The following is a 20,198-nucleotide window of genomic DNA, read 5'->3' on the forward strand; positions in this document are numbered from 1 at the left end:
TCGACTGTAATTTTGTTTTGTGTCTTCTTTGGCTGAACATGAGCCTGTGGTGGGGTCTTTTTCGGATCAAAAACAGCAAAAGTATCGTTGAAGACGATCGACATGTGCACTCATAGAAAGGGGATGTGGGAAGGTAGGCCAGCTGGGGCGCTGTTCGGTCGTGTGCTTTGGTGTTCTTCCCCCGAAGATTACTCCGCCAGCCGTGGTGGGGGTGTGTATCGAGAAAAGTAGGGCTTAATCCAAGGTTTAATTTTCATAAATTTAACGTTCGTAAACCGAAAAGTTTGTAAGGCAAGGTGTTCGTAAACCGAGGCCCCACTGTATTTCATTCAGTCGCTGCGCTGTCCCCAAAATAGAATATGTTTATACCATTTTTTAAAACTACATCAATTGTTGATGGTATTTTTGCATTGTTTCGTGTCAGTTAAATGATACTTTGATTGCATGTTGAACATGTGAATACCAGATATTTATTTTATTAATTTGGGAAATAAGTTTTTTTTACTTGTGTGTGTCTGTGTGTGACTCAACCACTCTCTTGTTTGAAACACGTTGGTTAGAATCGAAGCAGCATTATTCTCCTGCTATACAGATGTAGAGCATTCAGCAGTTGTTAAAACGCTATAGAAATCAATATGTATTGTATTGTATTGTATTGTATTGTATTGTATTGTATTGTATTTGCAGATCACCCAATCTGTGTTACGTCATCGGTAACGAAACTGTCGTAAACCGAGAACACTCTGACGTCATTATTTTACCCACGGTGAAGCGTCAGTGAAAGTGTGTCCCTAGCGGCACCTGGTAGATTGACATTGCAAATACAGTCCAAGCAAATGAGAGGGGTAAATGGGAGGCGATCTAACAACAAACACAAGTGAACATTCCTTAAGACCCTCCTCCCCGCACAACCAGCCAACTTGCAAAGTCCTCCTGGAAGCTTGCAGGACCACTTTGTGGAGAGGGAAAACAACATGGCAGGCGTCGTCTTCCAAACCGAGGGAGGAAGTGGCGGAATTGTGGTAGGAAAAGCATGAAACATGAAAAATGTTTGATTATACGAGACGCCGTAGCATTTGCAACGGCCCCCTCGGAGCTAGTTTGCACGTTTAGACGAGTTGCACAACTCCCATATGAATTATGTGTCTTTCTTTCCATTTCATCGTCAACTCCAAAGATTGACGATGATTGGCCAGGTTACAGTTTAGAACTCTTCAGCTATCCAACACACTACGCCGGGGATCTACAATGTGTCGTTGTTCCGCATGGAGTCATCATGGACAGGTACAAGTTAAAGGCACTTTGGTTTGAAACTTTTGTCAAAAAAACATAAATAAAAAAAGAAGGAAAACCACATCAACATGCACTTAACGAACAGTGGTCAGTATGAACCAGAACAAGAGCTTTTTTTTAATGAATGGATTCATGCTGCATGTCTACATGTACAATTGTCATTTAATGCATTGGTTGAATGTCTTGCCTGAGTGCCCAATTATGTGTAAAAAAACTAATTAAAATAGTACAAGCATTTAAAAAAATAAAAAAACAAGCATGATGTTTTTATTCAAACATCAAGTTGGAATTCCACCGAAGACCATTCAGTTATTTTTTATGTGAAATGTAAGAAAACCGATTTTCACAGCAGTAATATGTAAAAGTTTAGTTGAATTACAAACCTGTAATGCTATGAAAATACACATTTTGAGTTTTCTCAAACTGTTTTACGGCTCTACTTGCAAATTTTTAGTTATTTTTTATGAAGAAATTTCTTCCAGCATGAATGAATTTTGTAAGACACTCTCTGTACTGAGAGTGTTTGGGAGCATATATGGGTATTTATTTGTCACCAATCAGTGTATTGATGTCATCAAGGTGACATTGACGATGCATATCAATGAGTGTTTATATAATAAACATATTGACAGAATCATTTTCATCTACATTTGGGAGATGTCTGATTTCAATCTTTGTGAGAAAGTCAAAATGTTCAATGAACTTTAGAGATTTATGACCGGGCAGTATCACGCGGACAACCTCAAAAAGGAGCAGTCCTCCGCCTGCATTTTCAGTTCGACACAGTAAAATTGATTAAACCAGTCGAAAGAAGAAAAGAGGCCAGTATTTCGTTATTTTCTCTTCATATCTGTGATTCCTTTAAAACATTTCGTGGCGCAATGGATTTCAGTAAGTACTTGGCCAGCCTTGAGGGCACTTCCACAGAATACCGTTTTGGTGGTTAGTAAGATACCCAAAGGAAAGTTACGCTGTTCATAGACAAATAGTTGATGTAGGTCTCTGGAGTGCCAATCAACTTTTAAATTTAGCTGGTGGTACTGATTCCTTTGGAATATGAATGTGTAAGGTTACACACTCTAAACTCTGAAGAGAGTGTTGCACATCTCCAGAAGTCTCCAATAATGCCACACACAAAATATATAGCAGTCACTTTTTAAAAACAAAGAACACTCTGTAAAGTTGATAACTTTAATCAGCATCTTGAATGTTCACTCGTAAAGGCAGTACTTCACTTTGCAGCTGATGACACTTAACTAATGCGGGCATGACATCACCAAAAAAAACAACAGTAGAGCAGAAATTCAAGTCAGCCGGGTCAAAATAAAGAAGAACATTTTCGGACAATTGACAGCTCATAAAATGCTTTTCTAATCTTATTTATTGATTGTTGAGAAGGAACAACAGTGACCTCAAGTCATTATATACAAGCAGATCAGGAATCAGCATTCATTAAGGGACAACCGACGTCTCCGGACAAGTTGTATCCATAATTTGTAAAATGGCTTCAAATGACTTCTACTGAGCGTATTTTAAAAAGACTCCACCGCATATAGCTATATTTTACGTTTTAAGACTCGCGCTGAATATTCAGGAAGTCTTGTTTTTGAGTAAGTGACGAGTCTGTACGTGACGCCACTAAAGGAACGCCCCCTGACCGAAAAAAAGACACATTGTAGCAGTCCTTCCATCACGTCAATGTATTTTGCTGTATTATTTGGTCTGAAAACTTTGTGTTGCACCCAAAAGCCGCCAGAAGAGCGTGTCCAAGCTCCATATATGGAATTTATCAGCCTGTGGAAACGGAGGTGGCCACAGGAGGTTGCCATTTTGTGCCTTTTCTGGTGATCATTTCTCCCCAATGTTGCCTCAAAATGGCATTGAATAAATCTTTAATCTATTGCAAACATGTGTGCTTTCCTCTTCAGAACTATTTGAATCATATTCATAACTGGAGGTGTAACAAGGAAGCATATTCTCCGAATCTGAAGCCATTGTTTTGATTCTCAAGCAATGCAAGACGTCTTGGCGTGACGTCACAAACTGGGGGCGGGACTTTCAGAAAATGCCCAAGTCGCAGCTCAATTTTTTGCAGATTTTGGACACTTTAAGTCATTTTTATTGGTGTTTTGCATTTGAATAAAAATATCATACTGCGTGTTTTGGGTATTTTAGATGCAATAAAACGTTTTTCTGATGTCAGTTAGGAAACAAAAAAGTGATGTCGGTTGTCCTTTAAAAGTTCATTTAGTCCAAGCAGCATGAATACAGAACATTGATGTTCGCACAACATGGATGAACGCTTTGATTCAGTGTGAAATGTTTGTCCCAGACAGTTAACCGAGCAAGCATGTTATGCTTCCCAGAACGGAACGTCTCGCTCGCAACATCATGGATGACTTGGGGGACCATGACATTGTGGTGCTCTGCGTGCTAAAAGGGGGATACCAGTTCTGCGCCGACCTGGTGGACAAGATTAAGGTGCTAAGTTGCGGCTCGGACCGCACTCTCCCCATGAGAGTCCACTTCATCCGTCTCAGGAGCTACCTGGTGGGTTTTAAGAAAACTACCTTGCATGTACTTCAATCTAAAAACATTTAAGAGGTCATTGCTTGTCTCATGACGACGATCTTTCGTTCATGCCTTGCAGAATACTGTGACAGCAGTGTCTATATAACAAGTGATGTGGCTCTTGTTAAATGAGCAATGAAAAGTAAAATGATATCTCCTGGCTTTTCTTCAGAATGATAAATCCACAGAAGACTTACACATACTTGGAGCAGAGGACTTATCATTTTTAGCTGGGAAGGTAAATCATTATTTTGTTTTGTTATTCGTGTGATATTTTCCCACATTTAAAGTGACTAGCTGATTTCATCGACCAATGTCAACTGTTTAAAACTGAACAAAGGTGAGTATTTTTTTCTGTTCAGGTTTTTACCAAAGATAAGGCCATTGAAACATTCCACCACAAAATAACAGACGCAGATTAATTGTTTTATTTTTGGGGTAATGTTTGCATCTTTTCCTGAACATTAAACCGGGGTCTGACGTTTAATTTAAAAGGAGAGACAGAAAGTGAGTGAACTTTAGGGACCCGTGAAGTAATGTTTACATTAAATTAAAAAAACAGCGTACTACAAGATAATTGCTCTGGATCATCACTGTGACATGCAAGAATCTTGAATGAAATTGGAGCCTACGAAAAATGCCTATACTGTCCCAATTGTCCCAAATACCTAAGTGTCACAGAAGTGTTGATTGTATAAAAATATCCAAACGCAAATATTCATTCAACCTAAGCATGAATATGAATTTTGATTTATTTCTCCTTATTTTAATTGGTCTGTGTTGACAAAAAATGAAGACGGGCCCTTATCTGTTACCAGTATGGTGTGGAAATCGTACGTTTAATTCTAGAAATAGTAACAGTCAGTTGAGGAAAATTCGAACAAATGTTCAATTCTCTGTGTACAACAAATCCTGTGTTGACAGCTGATTGACTGAAGAGGGCAGCATTTCCTCTGGAACCCATCTCCAAAGGAGAAACGATCACTGCTGCTGTTAACTGGATAAAGCATTCATTATTCATTCATTAATTTCCGATCCGCTTATCCTTACGAGGGTCTCTGAAGGGATAAAGCAAGAAAAAATAGATAAAACCCTGGTCAACCATTGCCATTCACACTGTTTCTGAGTGGGTAAGTTCAGTCACATCATCAGTGAGAGATCAGAATTGTGTGAGGTGTCCTGTGCCCGAAAGAAATAGAAAAGTGTAAGGCTTAATTAATATCAAATACATGTAAAATTCTGGGTTGAAACCTTACATTTGGTTTTCCTCTATCATTAAAAAAGCATACATAAAAGACAGAGATATTTCCATAAATGACAATACATAATCATATTATGCTTGTTATCTGCTGTCACAAATTCAAATGAAAGCAATGACAAATTTTTACGTTAAAGGACAACCGACGTCACTTTTTGTTTCCTAACTGAAAACAGAAAAACATTTTATAGCATCTAAAATACCCAAAACACGCAGTATGGTATTTTTATTCAAATGCAAAACACCAATAACAATGACTTAAAGTGTCCAAAATCTGCAAAAAATGCTGCGAATTGGGCATTTACAGAAAATCCCGCCCCCAGTTTGTGACGTCACGCCAAGACGTCTTGCATTGCTGAAGAATCAAAACAATGGCTTCAGATTCGGAGAATATGCTTTCTTGTTACACATCCAGTTATGAATATGATTCAAATAGTTCTCAAGAAGAAAGCATACATGTTTGCAATCGATTAAATAATTTATTCCTTGTCATTTTGAGGCATCAGGGGTGGGAAATGTCGCACCCAAAGGAGGCAGAAAATGGCGACAAAGCCGTGTCAGGAATTAGTCAGGTTTCCACAGGCTGATAAATTCTTTCCATGGAGCTTGGTCGCCCTCTTCTGGCGCAACACGAGGTTTTCAGACCAAACAAGTACAGCAAAATACATTGACGTGATGGAAGGACTGCTACAATGTGTCTTTTTTCTGTCAGGGGCGTTCCTTCAGTGACGTCACGTACGGACTCGTCACCAACTCAAAAACAAGACTTCTTGAATATTCAGCGCGAGTCTTAAAACGTAAAATATAGCTATATGTGGTGGAATCTTTGTAAAATACGCTCGGTAGAAGTCATTTGAAGCCATTTTACAAATTATGGACACAACTTGTCCGGAGACGTCGGTTGTCCTTTAAATGTTTAATACCAAATCAGCCAAGGAAGGGGTGGGGGGGGGGCATTTGCGTTTGAGTTAGTATTCATGAAAGTCCATTTGACACTTGCTGCATGGTGTCTCTCCCAGCTGACTCCCTCTGAGTAGGGGTCAAGCACCGAGAACATACAAATAAAGTCTATTTCACGCCATCTCATATTGAGCAAGTTTGCTTTGAACAAAACTGGAAACAACAGGTTATGTTGAATGTATACACCCAAAGAGCACAGCGGTTCATTTGTCAACGGGATTATGCAAAGCAAAAAAAAAGGAAGAGGTGGAGCAATGTCAAGGAAAAACTATTACATGGAGGGCGTTTCTGTGTTGACTAATCTTTTAATTTTAGCCTGAGGTGAGGCGTCAACTCTTGACAATTTTCACGTTTGTGTGAGTCATGTCAATAGGCTGAAAAAAAATAATGGGATATGTAAGCGCTAGGCTATTATTTTCTTTGCATTTTTTATGTGTGTGTGTGTGTGTGTGTGTGTTATCACTTAAGAATACTGCCTTTCAAGGCACCCCCACGCACACAAATGGCCTATATCGGCAGGAGGGCAGGGCGTGGCTAACATAGCTGGAACATGAATTGGTGATGAGGGTGCAGGCCTTGAGTCACGTCGGCCGCCTTGCTCACGTGACATGCTTGTATTTTGAGAGTGCTTTTAAAAGAAATCCCCCAAGCTCCTTTTGTTACATGCACTCTTAAGTTACGAAATGCAACGGCGTTGTCCTGGAATAAGTGAGCCAAACAGTGTGGGAAGAGGCATGACGTAGTGTTACCTCCTAATATGGAATTGAATAATGTTGAACACAGTCATTTCATCGAAATGAACACACAACATGATTGGATCTTCCCATTAATCTTCTGGTGAAAAACTAGCAAGAAATGAATACAAGTGACATTTATTAGTCCTGCTATGCAAAAGTGTTTGGTGGGCACTCCTCCCCTAAATAGTAGCCTGTTGTCTCTTGTTGATTAGAAAGACATTTGTAGAATTTCAGTTTTTTATTTCAGTGGGGATGTACGTAAACTGGGCTAAAGACTGAGAGCGGTCACATTGTGGTGTATGCGTGTGAGTGTGTTTGTGAACTTGATTTTAGTGTTGAACCGATACCAAGTAAATACAAGGACTATATTGCTGATCCTGTTTCATAATCAAAGTGTTATTTAACTCATTCACTGCCATTCCCGAATTTATTCGGGAATTGAAAATATGACGGGGTGCGCCATTCTCAAATGTTGTTTTTCTTGCGGGGTGGGGATGCCGATAAAGCACTGGTCAGACCTCGGGCAATGTTTTTTCCCTTCCATGAGGCAACAGCAAATCACTTTTGTACAGCCACCCGCATTTGTACCTCATATTACTCCAACCCATATAACTTAGGAATTAACTTTTTTTTCTGATGAAAGCAGAGAGTCTAAGGTTTCTTACGCTGCAGTGAATGTTTGTGTAGTCCTAAAACTGAATATTCTGTGGGTAGCAAAAACGACCTCTGAGAGAGAACATGAAATAAAGAGGGTAAAAAAATGAGGACAGAGTTAAAAGTTAAATGATGTCATTTTTATTCTTTAGTCAGTTTTTTTTAAATATATTCTGCACAACTCTCATTTATTGTGAAATGATTTAATTGTAACTTGTATTTGTGACATATTTTGAGGCATTTTTATGCTTCACAAAACGTATATGTCTGAATTTTGGGGGCGGGTTGTGGAACGGATTTGGTCATTTCCATGGAAAACCCTTCCCTACTTACAAAGTTTTATTTTTGAGAAATATCTTCAAGAACCAATTAATTTCCTAAGTAAATGTACCCTTGCATATAAATGGCCGTATTTCAGAAGCGTGTGTCGACTCACCAAGTGTGCCATTAAAAACTACTTGGAAATCTTTTGTGATCTGCGAATTTGATGAAAATGGGTGAAGTGAGTGAGTTGTTGGTTGGTGGCTTTTCTTACAGCCCTGGATGAAGTCTCCGCATCGCATAGGTCTCCAGTAATGCTATAAAAAGTTACTAAGATGGTTGATCATCGCTTATTTCCCCCTCTTCCTTCTAAATAAAGTGACTATATCGCTAGGCTGGTAACACTGAGTCATCACAAGATTGGGCCGCGAGAGCTTTGAGTTCTGTCCCTATCGTCACAGTAATAATGAAGGACCTACTTTGTACTGTATTTCCATGAGACAGATCCCTCCCTCCCCGCCCCAAATTGAGTGAGATTAAAGAATGTTCAGATGGCTGCTTTTTTTCATCCTTTGTGTAGTTTGAGGGAATAATGCTTGATAAGATTTTTACATCTAGTATTATATTTTGTTTTGACTTTTGTTAGATGTAAATCATTTTGAGATTTTTTTTCCAAAAAGGGCACTGTTTTAGTTTATCTTTCATTCTATTTATTATTAGTTAGCTTTTTATTAGTAATATGTTGATACAACATTAAATAAATAGGTCTCCAAGTATTGTCCAAATACCGGATTTTCTGGTGTATAAGGTGCTCCCAAAAGCCTTGATTTCACTGCGTCTTATACGCAGGTGCGCCTTTTATGTGAAGTAATATTGAGCCACAACAGCCACGACTCCATTTCGCCCCCGTAGAGGAAGTAGTGCGTAACACCATTCTCTAAAGTAGCGCCTTATCATGTGGTGTGCCTTATATTTGGAAAACTTTTGTACATTTACATTACATTTGGAAAACTTGTTTCATTCTTTTAAGGTGCGCCTCATAGTCCAGTGTACCTTATACAGTATGTGGAAAAACTTTGAAAATACACCATTCATTGGGGTTGCGCCTTATACACCGAAAATATGGTTACTACAATTCTGAAAAGACTTTGACTTTCCTTCTCCTGTAAACAGTAACACCCCCAAAATGTCCATTTAAAATGAAGCCCCAAAAGCTCCGGAATATTATTTGACAAAGACAAAAGTCAAAGTCAGCTTTATTGTCAAATATGCTAATATGCATGTCATACAGCACAGATGAAATTACTGTCCTCTCGGACCCAGCATGCACTTATAATGACTTTAACAAACATAATAAACACAAAAACGCCAATTTGCCGGGAGAGGGGAGGCATCATTTACAATTAGTTTTATAAACGCAAGATCACATTTCAGTCCAATTTTTGTTCTTACCAAAGCATTTTTTTCACTTCATTTTGTAAACAAACATTTCCTTTTGTAAACAAAAACAAAAAAAGTAACACATTTACAGTGTGGACAAATGAGAAATACGCACATTGCAAAATCCTTCACTCTGTTCATCTGCTTTTTCCCCCCGTCAGGATTTGCATGGTTGGATTGCTGACCTGTCAATGTTTCTAACAAATTGCTTTCTTTGCCTTTGTGGTCTTCCAATTCACTGACCTGCCCTCACAAGAACGTACTGATTGTGGAGGTGAGTCACCCGTGTTTTCCATTCAATCCCCCCCCTCTCCTTTGTCCGAATGAAGATAACATGTTTGAAGCCGCACTACGCATGGAGAAAACAACGCTACCCATGGTCATCAACAAGAAATTTTCTAACACGGATTTATTCTTTTCAGTTTTAGCTCATTGTCTTCAAGATTCATAACGCCGATCTTCCATCTCCATTTCATTGAAAGTAAACTATTTTGAAACTGCAGTTACCCAGAATGCAACTGTCGGTGAACAAAAAGCAAAAACAAAACCAGCTGGTTGTGATTGAAGGGGGTTCTGCACAAGCCAAAATTGGTTGGCCTACAAACAGTGGTAGGCGTCAGGGCCTGCAAGGCCTTCTCTGCTGGCCTAAAAACATCTGAATCACATGTGTGATGTGAATTATATTTTGTCTATGAATTCTCATTAAATAAGTCCAAATTGTCTGTCAGCCTTATTTGTTACCAGGGTCAGAAATCGACCTGTACGCCTTCACAATCAGTTCTGCAGGCCCTGAAGCATAAAAATCAATGTCAATGAAACTGTTGATTTAACCTATCAGAGTTGGCAACCCAAGGCCTGCTAAAGGTGATGGAAACATCATTTTTCACAAACTTTGATTGGCAAGTCACTAACCAATCAGAAATCACTAGCCGCTAGGTGATAAGATCATACTGGCTAGCACACTTTATCTGTAGTGAGCTGCATAAACAAATACATTTTTGTGTTGAATTTAATAGCGGTTTTGTCAACCCACAATGGCTCAAGGAGTAGAAGAAATGGATTTGGTTGCAGATATAGTGTTAAAGCCATTTTTAAGACAGACTTTTCAACACTAGATGGACATTATTAAGGTTGGACAGCGCCGAAGCTAGCAAAAATATCAAATAATATTGCATTTTTATGAGGTTATCATGAATCAACACATTCATAGTCAAAATTCGAACGGTTTAATGACAGTATTTCTTAAGTTTCTTCAAGTCACAAGTTATTTCCTGGCCAATGGCATACTCTAGTACAGTGGTCCCCAACCTTTTTTGAGCCACGGACCGGTTTAATGTCAGACAATATTTTCACGGACCGGCGGATAAATACAACAAAATAAGACATTTGTTTTTTATTCATTTTTCTTGCTTAGGGTGGGCTAATTTTAGCGGTATGTATCACGCAGTGACGTGCAGTCAGGGGAGGCAGGTGAGGCCGTGCCACACCTGTAATCATGGAAATATCAAATGACAAAATAAATTAAACTGTTATATTTATTTAGTGATTTGTACTTTAACGTTCTTTTCCATTTAACTTCACCATTTTTGGATTTCTTTCAAAATCGCTGAGGTTTCACATTTACCGTTCAAATACTAAGTAGAGATGAGTGGTGAGGCAGCAGCCGGCTGAGCCTCACCATGGATTGCGCAATCACTATGTTAACTGTGCTGGCTTGCTCTGCAGTGAGACCACATTGCTGTCCCTCTGCATCTTGCTATTAAAGTGTTCAAAAGCTTTTAGTATATGAACTAAATTTCTACAGTTTAGCTGGTGTATAGAATGTACAGTCACTGTACATTATAAACACTGTACTACAGTGTTTATTTTATTTTTATCAAAACTGTGTGCATAGGTGAGGCACACAGTTCTCCTGCCTCATGACAGGGGGCGCTGGTGATTACAGGTTCTTCTTGCGACTCCTCGGCTGCAGAATAATAAAATTAGTGAGAACAAGCTACTATAAACAGTTAGCAAGTTACGTGCAACCATCCAGTCATTTTTTTCCCCGTTGATTATTATTATTATTTTCAGAATGGCGGATTACATATCTAAATTGAAAGAATTTTCTAAACTGGACTTTCAATCGAAGCAGGAGATAATAATTAAAGGAAGACCAACACCGGACTGTAAAGCTCACAAACGGTGAGGGATGAATGTAAATCTACTGGACAGCTTCTCAGCTTTTTGGCCAAGAAGGATCTCATTGAAACTATTCCTGAAGCGACAAAGTTGCTCCAGCTCGTGCTCACTAGTCCAGCTACTACAGCATCAGTGGAGCGCTCATTCTCAGCACAAAAGACTGAAAACATACAGTCGGAACAGGACTGATTAAGGATGACTTTCTTCACTGGCAGTGATCTCCATTGAGACAGACAGACTTGGACTTCATTTATAAGTAAAGGTAACACGATAATAACATTTTTTAAATTCATTTTTTCTATGCTACAGTTTGTATACAATATATAAAGAATGCTGACATGATATTTTAAACGAACCACGTTAACTGTTGCCAATCAAATGGTGAATACGCTACTCTGTGGAGTTCATATGTTTGTAAATCTGACTGATGACGTCAGTGCCTCACCAGCAATGAATCTCACCGCACGTCACTGGTATCACATGACCTAGACAAGCGTTTTGACATGCGTCAAGAGTAAGTCATAGACGGATGTAATCTGGTAATTTTTCATTTTATGTAAATTATTTATTCTTTCTGCGCGGCCCGGCACCAAGTGACCCACGGACCGGTACCGCTCCGCGGCCCGGGGTTTGGGGACCTCTGCTCTCGTAGACGTGTAGTTATATCACACCATACTCCCAGCTGTGGAGTGATTCCGATGTAGCACTACTGAAGGCCGAGGAGTGACGTGCCTGGACCGCCACTGCGTACAAAGCAGTTTTGGTACAGATGATTACCAGCATTTTTTTATTTTGCTGAAATGAAAATTTCATCTGCTTTATTTTCAGTGGCTTTCTTGTGAGTAGGTGGCATAATTCAGTTGTTCGCGGAATGTCGCTCTCGTCACTGTTGGGCCAAATACACACTTGCCATTGAATGCTTTTAAAGTTTCCTGCTTGAACAGCACGTGAAGCCACTTGCCCCAAGACACTGATTCTAGGGTTCTGATAACTCCTAGTTTGTGTTGTAAAGGGTGGTTACTTTTCGATTCTAACCACTCTTTACAGCACAAACTAGGAGTTATCAGAACCCTCCAGCATAGGGCTAAACTAATACCAACAAGCGTTGAAGGTAGAGAAAAGGAGTCAAAACATATCAGGAGAGTACTCACTAACTGTGGGTACCCTCAGTGGTCATTTAACAAATGTCAGAAAGAAAGAATAGGGAATGAAACAAACAATTCTGAAGATACAAAAAGGAGAGGAGTAGCAGTACCTTACATTGCAGGAGTTTCTGAAAAACTACAAAGAGTTCTTTGGCAACACAAAATTCCTACTTATTTCAAACCGATAAACACTTTAAGGCATAAATTAGTGCATCCAAAAGATAGGCTACCAAATGAAAAACAAAGTAATGTAGTTTATTCAATACATTGTAAGAATGAAAATTGTAAAGAGCTGTACATTAGGGAGACTAAACAAATTCTCAAAAAAAGACTATCAACATCGCAGGGATAATACTAGTGGGCCTCAATCGGCAGTACATATGCACCTAAAAGCTAGCGACCACTCATTTGACGACAATGAGGTTAAAATCTTAGCGAAAGCACATAGATGGTTTGAAAGGGGAGTAAAAGAAGCGATTTTCATAAAACAACTAAATCCTTCATTAAACCGGTGTGATGGGGTGAGGTTCAATTTGGATCGTTCATACAACAGCCTGTTTAGGCAACATAGGATTAGTAATACTGATGAGGTGATACCGGTCGAAGTGGGGCAATCAGGCCAGTTGTTAGTCAGAACGATAGGAACTATCAGTGGAGCAGCTGCAGGGAGTAGTCCCCTGCTCCCCCAACCTGAGAGCAGGGACCTATCATAGCAGAGTCCAGCACCGCCATGTCTGGACAGTAGGGATATATATATATATATATATATATATATATATATATATATATATATATATATATATATATATATATACAGTAAAGTCTCGTTATATCGATATCGGATATATCGATAGTCCCGGTTATATCGATATTATTTCTATGCGCACACGGAGAAAATTACATGCAAATAGGGTCGGATATATCGATAGTCCCGGTTATATCGATATTTTTTCGGACTCCCTTGAATATCGATATAAAGAGACTTTACTGTATATATATATATATATATATATATATATATATATATATATATATATATATATATATATATATATATATATATATAGGGCCTAAACTACCAGTAAGACGTTAGTTTGCTGACAAAGTTTCTTGGATAAGAAGCGAAACGTCCGACACCTTCAAAGAAGTACAGATGACGGCTGAAGAAACCTTTTCATCGATGGACGACTGAGAGCTTACACATACCTACTAAATAAGCCTTAAGATGACACAAAATATACCTTATTTTACGTATAATAAATGTGCTATTGTGTAATGAAATAAATAAACTGTACTGTATAATAAAGTCATGTTATTTACCTTTGTGATGGTCATTGCTGTAGTTGCCTTTTGATAATATCCGAGTGAAGTTGCCGTGCTTTCTCGGCAATAATACCCTCACACGCTGTCCCCTACTAGCTGATTTTGGTTAAGCCAAATCAACAGAAGTTTTTCAACCTCTTCTATTGCCTGAGACGGCTTAGACAACACAGAAACACCATCAGCCACACGTAGCAATGGTCAACTTAGCATAATGGTACTGGGTACTGCTAAATCACAAAAACTAAATAACAAAAACACACACCTCCTTCATGTTTTTCGATGATCTCCTTCTTCTGCTCTACCGTAATTTTCTTTTGTGTCCTCTTTGGCTTAACACTAGCCTGTGGTGAGGTTTTGTTCGGTCCCAAAAAAAGCAATAGTATCCACTCCATAACAAACCACGTCTGCACTGAGTGCACACAAAGAAACCGGGTGTGGAAAAGTAGTCCGACATAATTTGTAAAATCGCTTCAAATGACTTCTACTGAGCGTATTTTGCAAAGATTCCACCGCATATAGCTATATTTTACGTTTTAAGACTCGTGCTGAATATTCCGGAAGTCTTGTTTTTGAGTTGGTGACGAGTCATTACGTCATGTCACTGAAGGAACGCCCTTGACCGAGAAAGGACACATTGCAGCAGTCCTTTCATCACGTCAATGCATTTTGCGGTACTTTGTTTGGTCTGAAAACTTTGTGTTGATCTGTGAAATTAGAAGGAAAACACATAAATAACACGATGCTGAATCGTTGTGTGTTGCACCGAGCATCTATTTGATATTCGCTGACAAAAATTCTAAGGAAACAAATCAGCCGGTTTCCACAGAGCTTTGTTGCCATCTTGTGCCTCTTTTTGGTGCTACATTTCCCCCCAATGTTGCCTGAAAATGACATGTAATAAATTCTTTAATCGATTGCAAACATGTATGCTTTCCTCTTCAGAACTATTTGAATCATATTCATAACTGAATGAGTTACAAGAAAGCATGTTCTCCGAATCTGAAGCCATTGTTTTGATTCTCGAGCAAGGCAAGACGTCTTGGCGTGACACCACGAAAAAGGGGGCGGGACCTTCTGAAACTGGCCACTTCCGGTTTCAATTTTTTGCAGTTTCAGCACACTTTAATTCATTTTTATTGGTGTTTTGCATTTGACTGAAAATATCATACTGTGTGTTTTGGGTATTTTAGATGCTATAAAACGTTTTTCTGATGTCAGTTAGGACACAAAAAAGTTATGCCAGTTGTCCTTTAAAGGTGTTGGCTAAAAAACACACCTTGCCCCCGCTGTTTTAAATAAGCAGGACCTCCGCTGGCCATCGCCTGCATTTATTTTGCTTCTTTATTGGTGGGTGCACCACTGATGTAATGTTACCATATTGAATTGTCAAAGATTTAGCGGCAGTTTATATTCATCGACAGTGCTGATATTTGTTGTTTGAGAAGATTCTGGGGCATCCAAAAATCCTCAATCTGTGAAACATCTGTGTAAGCTCTCAGTCGTACAGGAGTGGTCCATCGAGGAAAAGGTTTCTTCAGCCGTCATCTGTACTTCTATGAAGGTGTCGCCGTTTCGCTTCGTATCCAAGAAACTTCGTCAGCAAACTAAAGTAACTACCAGTAAGACTTTAGTTTGCTGACGAAGTTTCTTGGATAAGAAGCGAAACGTCCGACAGCTTCAAAGAAGTACAGATGACGGCTGAAGAAACCCTTTCATCGACTCAATCTGTGAATTTGACAAAGATTTTGGTGGTGGTGTATTTTGATCCATGTATATAATTTAATCATAGATAATCTATTATATTGTGGTTGTAGTTGTTTGTGGTTGATGTCATCTGTGACTAGCCCTTCCCTGGAATTTTGCAGGACGATAAACGTTTAGGTTCATTCGATAAAAGCCAGATTTATTTTGAGAGTTTCCTCCTAAAAGTTTACATAAGAGTGGCCCGTTGTTGAACTACTCCCACTTATTACAGCATGAAATTAATCAGCTCTTTGTCTGGAAATTCCACCTCGGGAATCTTGTTCTTTCTCAGTCTTGTTTCCCTGTCTTGCTTGCACCACACAGGGCATTATTGGCACCGGCAAGACCCTGACTGCTCTCCTGAAGCACGTCAAAGCCTTCCAGCCCAAAATGATTAAAGTTGCCGGGTGAGTTATGACTATGTGGAACAACAAAACAAAAGCAGCCCCGGTTGTCCCACTTTGTGAATCACTCAATATCCGCCTTCCAGTCTAGACAGCAGACAGAGTCAGTAAGTGACACAGGTGGTACTGTTTAAAAATTCATCAGGTCCGGTCACATATGCAAACGCATAAATAATTTCCAATCATAGTGTCTTTTATTCAGATTGCTGGTGAAGAGGGTGCCTCGCATATCCGCAAGCCTCCCTGACTGTACGCATCCTATCCTACCCACTTTTATATGTTAATGAGTCATGGGCTCATTCATATTTAAAACATGTGCCCAACCTATTTACGTTATGACTCAATGATTGGTGAAAATGCTCAATGGGCCTGGCTGTATGTTCCGCTTTCATTTCAGATGTCGGCTTTGAGATCCCCGATCGCTTTGTGGTTGGATATGCTTTGGACTACAATGAGTATTTTAGAGATCTCAATGTGAGTGAGTGGCTTTTATTTTTGGACCCGAGCACCAGGCTGTGCGAAGGCTCCGACTGACTGTCATAATCGCTGTGTTTATTTTATTCAAAAAAAATTATCGTTCAACAAAGGACAAATTCACCGTTGTTGACATCCCTCTCTCCCCACCCCCTTATGCTACAGCATATATGTGTGATCAGTGACAGTGGCAAGATGAAATACAAGATATGAGGCAAGGAAGCAACATGCTCTCAGATTTCGTCTCAACATTAGAAGCCATTCCAGCTTCTACGACAAAAGACGTTTTCCTCCGAAATTACCGTCCCACATTCCCTCTGTGAAATGACCAGCGGCAGAGAAGTTACCTTTCCAACTCATCCTTCAATGCACTTCGCACATGTTTACAAACAAATTCCTATGAGGATGTGATGTTGTTTTTAAAGATATTATACGTAACTTTACAGGAAAAGTGAACATTCTTAACTTTATGTAAAAAGATGCAAATGACCGTATTTTCCGGTGTATAAGGCACATCCAAAAGTCTTTATTTTCTTCAAAAGATAACCTTGCACCTCACACGCCGGTGCGTCTTTTACGTGAAGTAATATTGAGCCACAACAGGTCTCGCAACTACTGTCAGCAGCAGTGACGTGCGGTGAGGTTCATGGCTGGTGAGGCACTGACGTCATCAGTCAGATTTACAAACATATGAACTCCACAGAGTAGCTTATTCACCATTTGATTAGCAACAGTTAACATGTTTTGTTTAAAATGTCATGTCAACATTCTTTATATACTGTATACAAACTGTAGCATAGAAAAAAAGAATTTAAAAAAACGTTATCGTGTTACCTTTACTTATAAATGAAGTCCAAGTATATCTGTCTCAATGGAGATCACTCCCAGTGAAGAAAGTCCTCCTTGATCAGTCCTGTTCCGACTGTATGTTTTCAGTCTTTTGTGCTCAGAATGACCTCACCTATGCACACAGTTTTGATCAAAATAAAATAAACACTGTAGTACAGTGTTTATAATGTACAGTGACTGTACATTCTATACAACAGCTAAACTGTAGAAATTTAGTTCATATACTAAAAGCTTTTGAACACTTTAATAGCGATATGCAGAGGGACAGCAATGCGGTCTCACTGCAGAGCAAGCCAGCACAGTTAGCATAGTCATTGCGCAATCCATGGTGAGGCTCAGCCGGCTGCTGCCTCACCGCTCGTCTCCACTGGGTATTTGAACGGTAAATGTAAAAACTCAGCGATTCTGGAAAAAAAATCCAAAAATGGTGAAGTTAAATAGAAAAGAACGTTAAAGTACAAATCACTAAATACATATAACTGTTTAATTTATTTTGTCATTTGATATTTCCACGATGATAGGTGAGGCACAGCCTCACCTGCCTCCCCTGACTGCACGTCACTGGTCAGCAGCCACAGACTCCATTACCCCCCGTAGAAGTAGTAATAATAATAATAATACATTTCATTTTAAGCGCCTTTCAAAGCTCTCAAGGACACTAGTAGTGCGTAACTCCAGCCTCTCCTGTCGTTCCTTATAATTTGCCGTGCCTTATATTTGGAAAACTTTCAGATATTTATATATTATATCAGGACAACTTTTTTATAGTCTGCTGCGCCTTATATATGGAAAAGGTTTGAAAATACACCATTCCTTAAGGATTCGCCTGAGAGTCTGGTGCGTCTTATACACCGGAAAATACGGTATGCTCAGAGCAAATGTCTGCAAACTATATCAGTATGCGCATTGTTACAAGTATGGAAAGATGTTGACCACGAACGAGTCAAGATAACAAAAAGACTTGTTGGGTCAAGTGTTTCAAAAGAGAAGCCCAAGAAAAAAAAAAATCTAAATACTGAATGGAAGTATGCTGAAGGGCAAGATTGCACCGATGAAGATCACTAACGTTTTGTTGAAATTTAGAATCATGAAACTTGAGAACAGAAATGCTGCAGGTAAGCTTCTGCTTACCTCGCTCGACTTCATTTGTAATGCACAGGTATACAACGTAAGGGATTTGTTCCAACCGCACTGAACTCGATAATTGCTAACAAAGGAAATTAGCCGACCTAAATGTGAATGTCAATCAATTTTTTTTAAGCAGGAAGCTCATTTGCTCACAAAATGCAAAGTGAACCATCTCATTGTTACCTTGGAAAGTCAATTTCCTGTTGTTCGATGAGAAGGTTTCTTCAGCCGTCATCTGTACAAAAGTGAAGGTTTCGGACGTTTCGCCTCCTATCCAAGAGGCTTCGTCAGCGAACTAAAGTCTGACTGGTCGTATCGGCCCCATTTATATATCCCTAATGTCCAGACATGGTGGCGCCGGACACAGCTATGATAGGTCCTATCATAGGCTATGATAGGTCCTATCATAGCTGTGTCCGGACCTATCATAGGCTATGATAGGTCCTATCATAGCTGTGTCCGGCGCCACCATGTCTGGACATTAGGGATATATAAATGGGGCCGATACGACCAGTCAGACTTTAGTTCGCTGACGAAGCCTCTTGGATAGGAGGCGAAACGTCCGAAACCTTCACTTTTGTACAGATGACGGCTGAAGAAACCTTCTCATCGATGGACCACTCCTGTACGACTGAGAGCTTACACAGACGAATTTCCTGTTGTTGTTATTGTTTTTTTTTTTTTTTTACAATTTTTGGGACGAGAGTGTAGCTTTGGAGACATTCTATATATGTGTGTGTATTTGTTTGTATTAGTTTTGCTTTTTCTTGTATATTGATCAATTTACCTAGGAACATTTTGTTCTGTATCATAACACTTTTGAGTGCTGCTGGTTAATAATAATATTAATACATTTCATTTATAAGCGCCTTTCAAATTATCTGCATATTAAAACTGTAGTTTTATTGAAGTCTCGGTCTCAATGTGTCTTGATTGATTAAAAATGCGTCACAAGTACAAAACATTGCCAGTTATGAAGCAGAAATGCCGGATTACCAGCCTGACCTTTCTCATCAACAAACCTAAATTCCCTGGTGAAACAATTTAACCCATTAAGACATGAATGCAATAAATGTTTGTGAACGTGGAAAAATATCTTATTTGCCTTAATCTACCTAAGATTTATTGGGGAAAGTAAATTTAACATGATGGCTGCACAACAAAATTACTGGACTGCTGGCTAAAATAATTTGTGAAATCTTGACAAGACACTGGTGATTTCTTCATCAGCAACACTTTATTGAAAACAAATTTAAGAACAATGTTGGGAAACCTCTCAACAAAAATTGTCAGTGTTTTAATAATCACCTTGAGCATCAATTACAGCTTGATAACAATGTTTCATGCTGTACACAAGTCAGTCGACAGCCACCAAATCATTGTAGGTCTGCGGTGCAGAGTTTCAAGCCTCCAAATGCTGACTTTGCTGATCTCACAGGTTTTCAAGAAGATTCAAGTCAGGAGAAAGTGCAGCCCATTTAATTTGAGGTACACCAATTTCCAACAACTGTTCCCTGACGATACAACCTTGATGAGTTGGATCATTGCCAAGAAGATGAAATTATACAATATGTCCATCCATCCATTTCACGACACGAATCCAGGGTATCAAGATAGCATGAGAATATACAGTATTTCCCCATTTTGTGTGTATATATATATATATATATATAATAATATATATATATATATATATATATATATATATATATATATATATATATATATATATATATATATATATATATATATATATATAATGTGTGTGTGTGTGTTG

General features: G+C 39.0%; 1 protein-coding gene across 2 annotated transcripts; it reads left to right on the top strand.

Moving 5' to 3' along the window:
* Positions 1–828: 828 nt before the first annotated feature.
* Positions 829–18,755, top strand: prtfdc1b (phosphoribosyl transferase domain containing 1b). 2 transcript variants are annotated; one of them, XM_089008209.1, is made up of 9 exons: positions 829–1,022; positions 1,178–1,284; positions 3,660–3,843; positions 4,037–4,102; positions 9,431–9,448; positions 15,891–15,973; positions 16,173–16,219; positions 16,368–16,444; positions 16,610–18,755. In XM_089008209.1, the coding sequence occupies exons 1-9, from the start codon at positions 975–977 to the stop codon at positions 16,655–16,657; spliced, it is 678 nt and encodes a 225-aa protein (XP_088864335.1). In that variant the 5' UTR covers positions 829–974; the 3' UTR covers positions 16,658–18,755. The 2 variants fall into 2 exon arrangements, with proteins under 2 accessions (XP_088864335.1, XP_088864336.1); XM_089008210.1 differs by lacking the exon at positions 9,431–9,448 and having other exon boundaries at positions 16,610–18,754.
* The last annotated feature ends 1,443 nt before the right edge of the window (positions 18,756–20,198 follow it).

The sequence above is a fragment of the Hippocampus bargibanti genome, linkage group LG11 (genome assembly GCF_051943395.1).
Source record: "Hippocampus bargibanti isolate YZ-2025 linkage group LG11, ASM5194339v1, whole genome shotgun sequence".
In the NCBI taxonomy this organism is placed as follows: Eukaryota; Metazoa; Chordata; class Actinopteri; order Syngnathiformes; family Syngnathidae; genus Hippocampus; species Hippocampus bargibanti.

Coding starts and splice junctions, on each gene's coding strand:
- prtfdc1b (XM_089008209.1), top strand. CDS start 975: ATGGCAGGCGTCGTCTTCCAAACCGAGGGAGGAAGTGGCGGAATTGTG. Junction 1,285..3,659: donor CATGGAGTCATCATGGACAG/GTACAAGTTAAA, acceptor TATGCTTCCCAG/AACGGAACGTCTCGCTCGCA. Junction 15,974..16,172: donor AAAATGATTAAAGTTGCCGG/GTGAGTTATGAC, acceptor TCTTTTATTCAG/ATTGCTGGTGAAGAGGGTGC.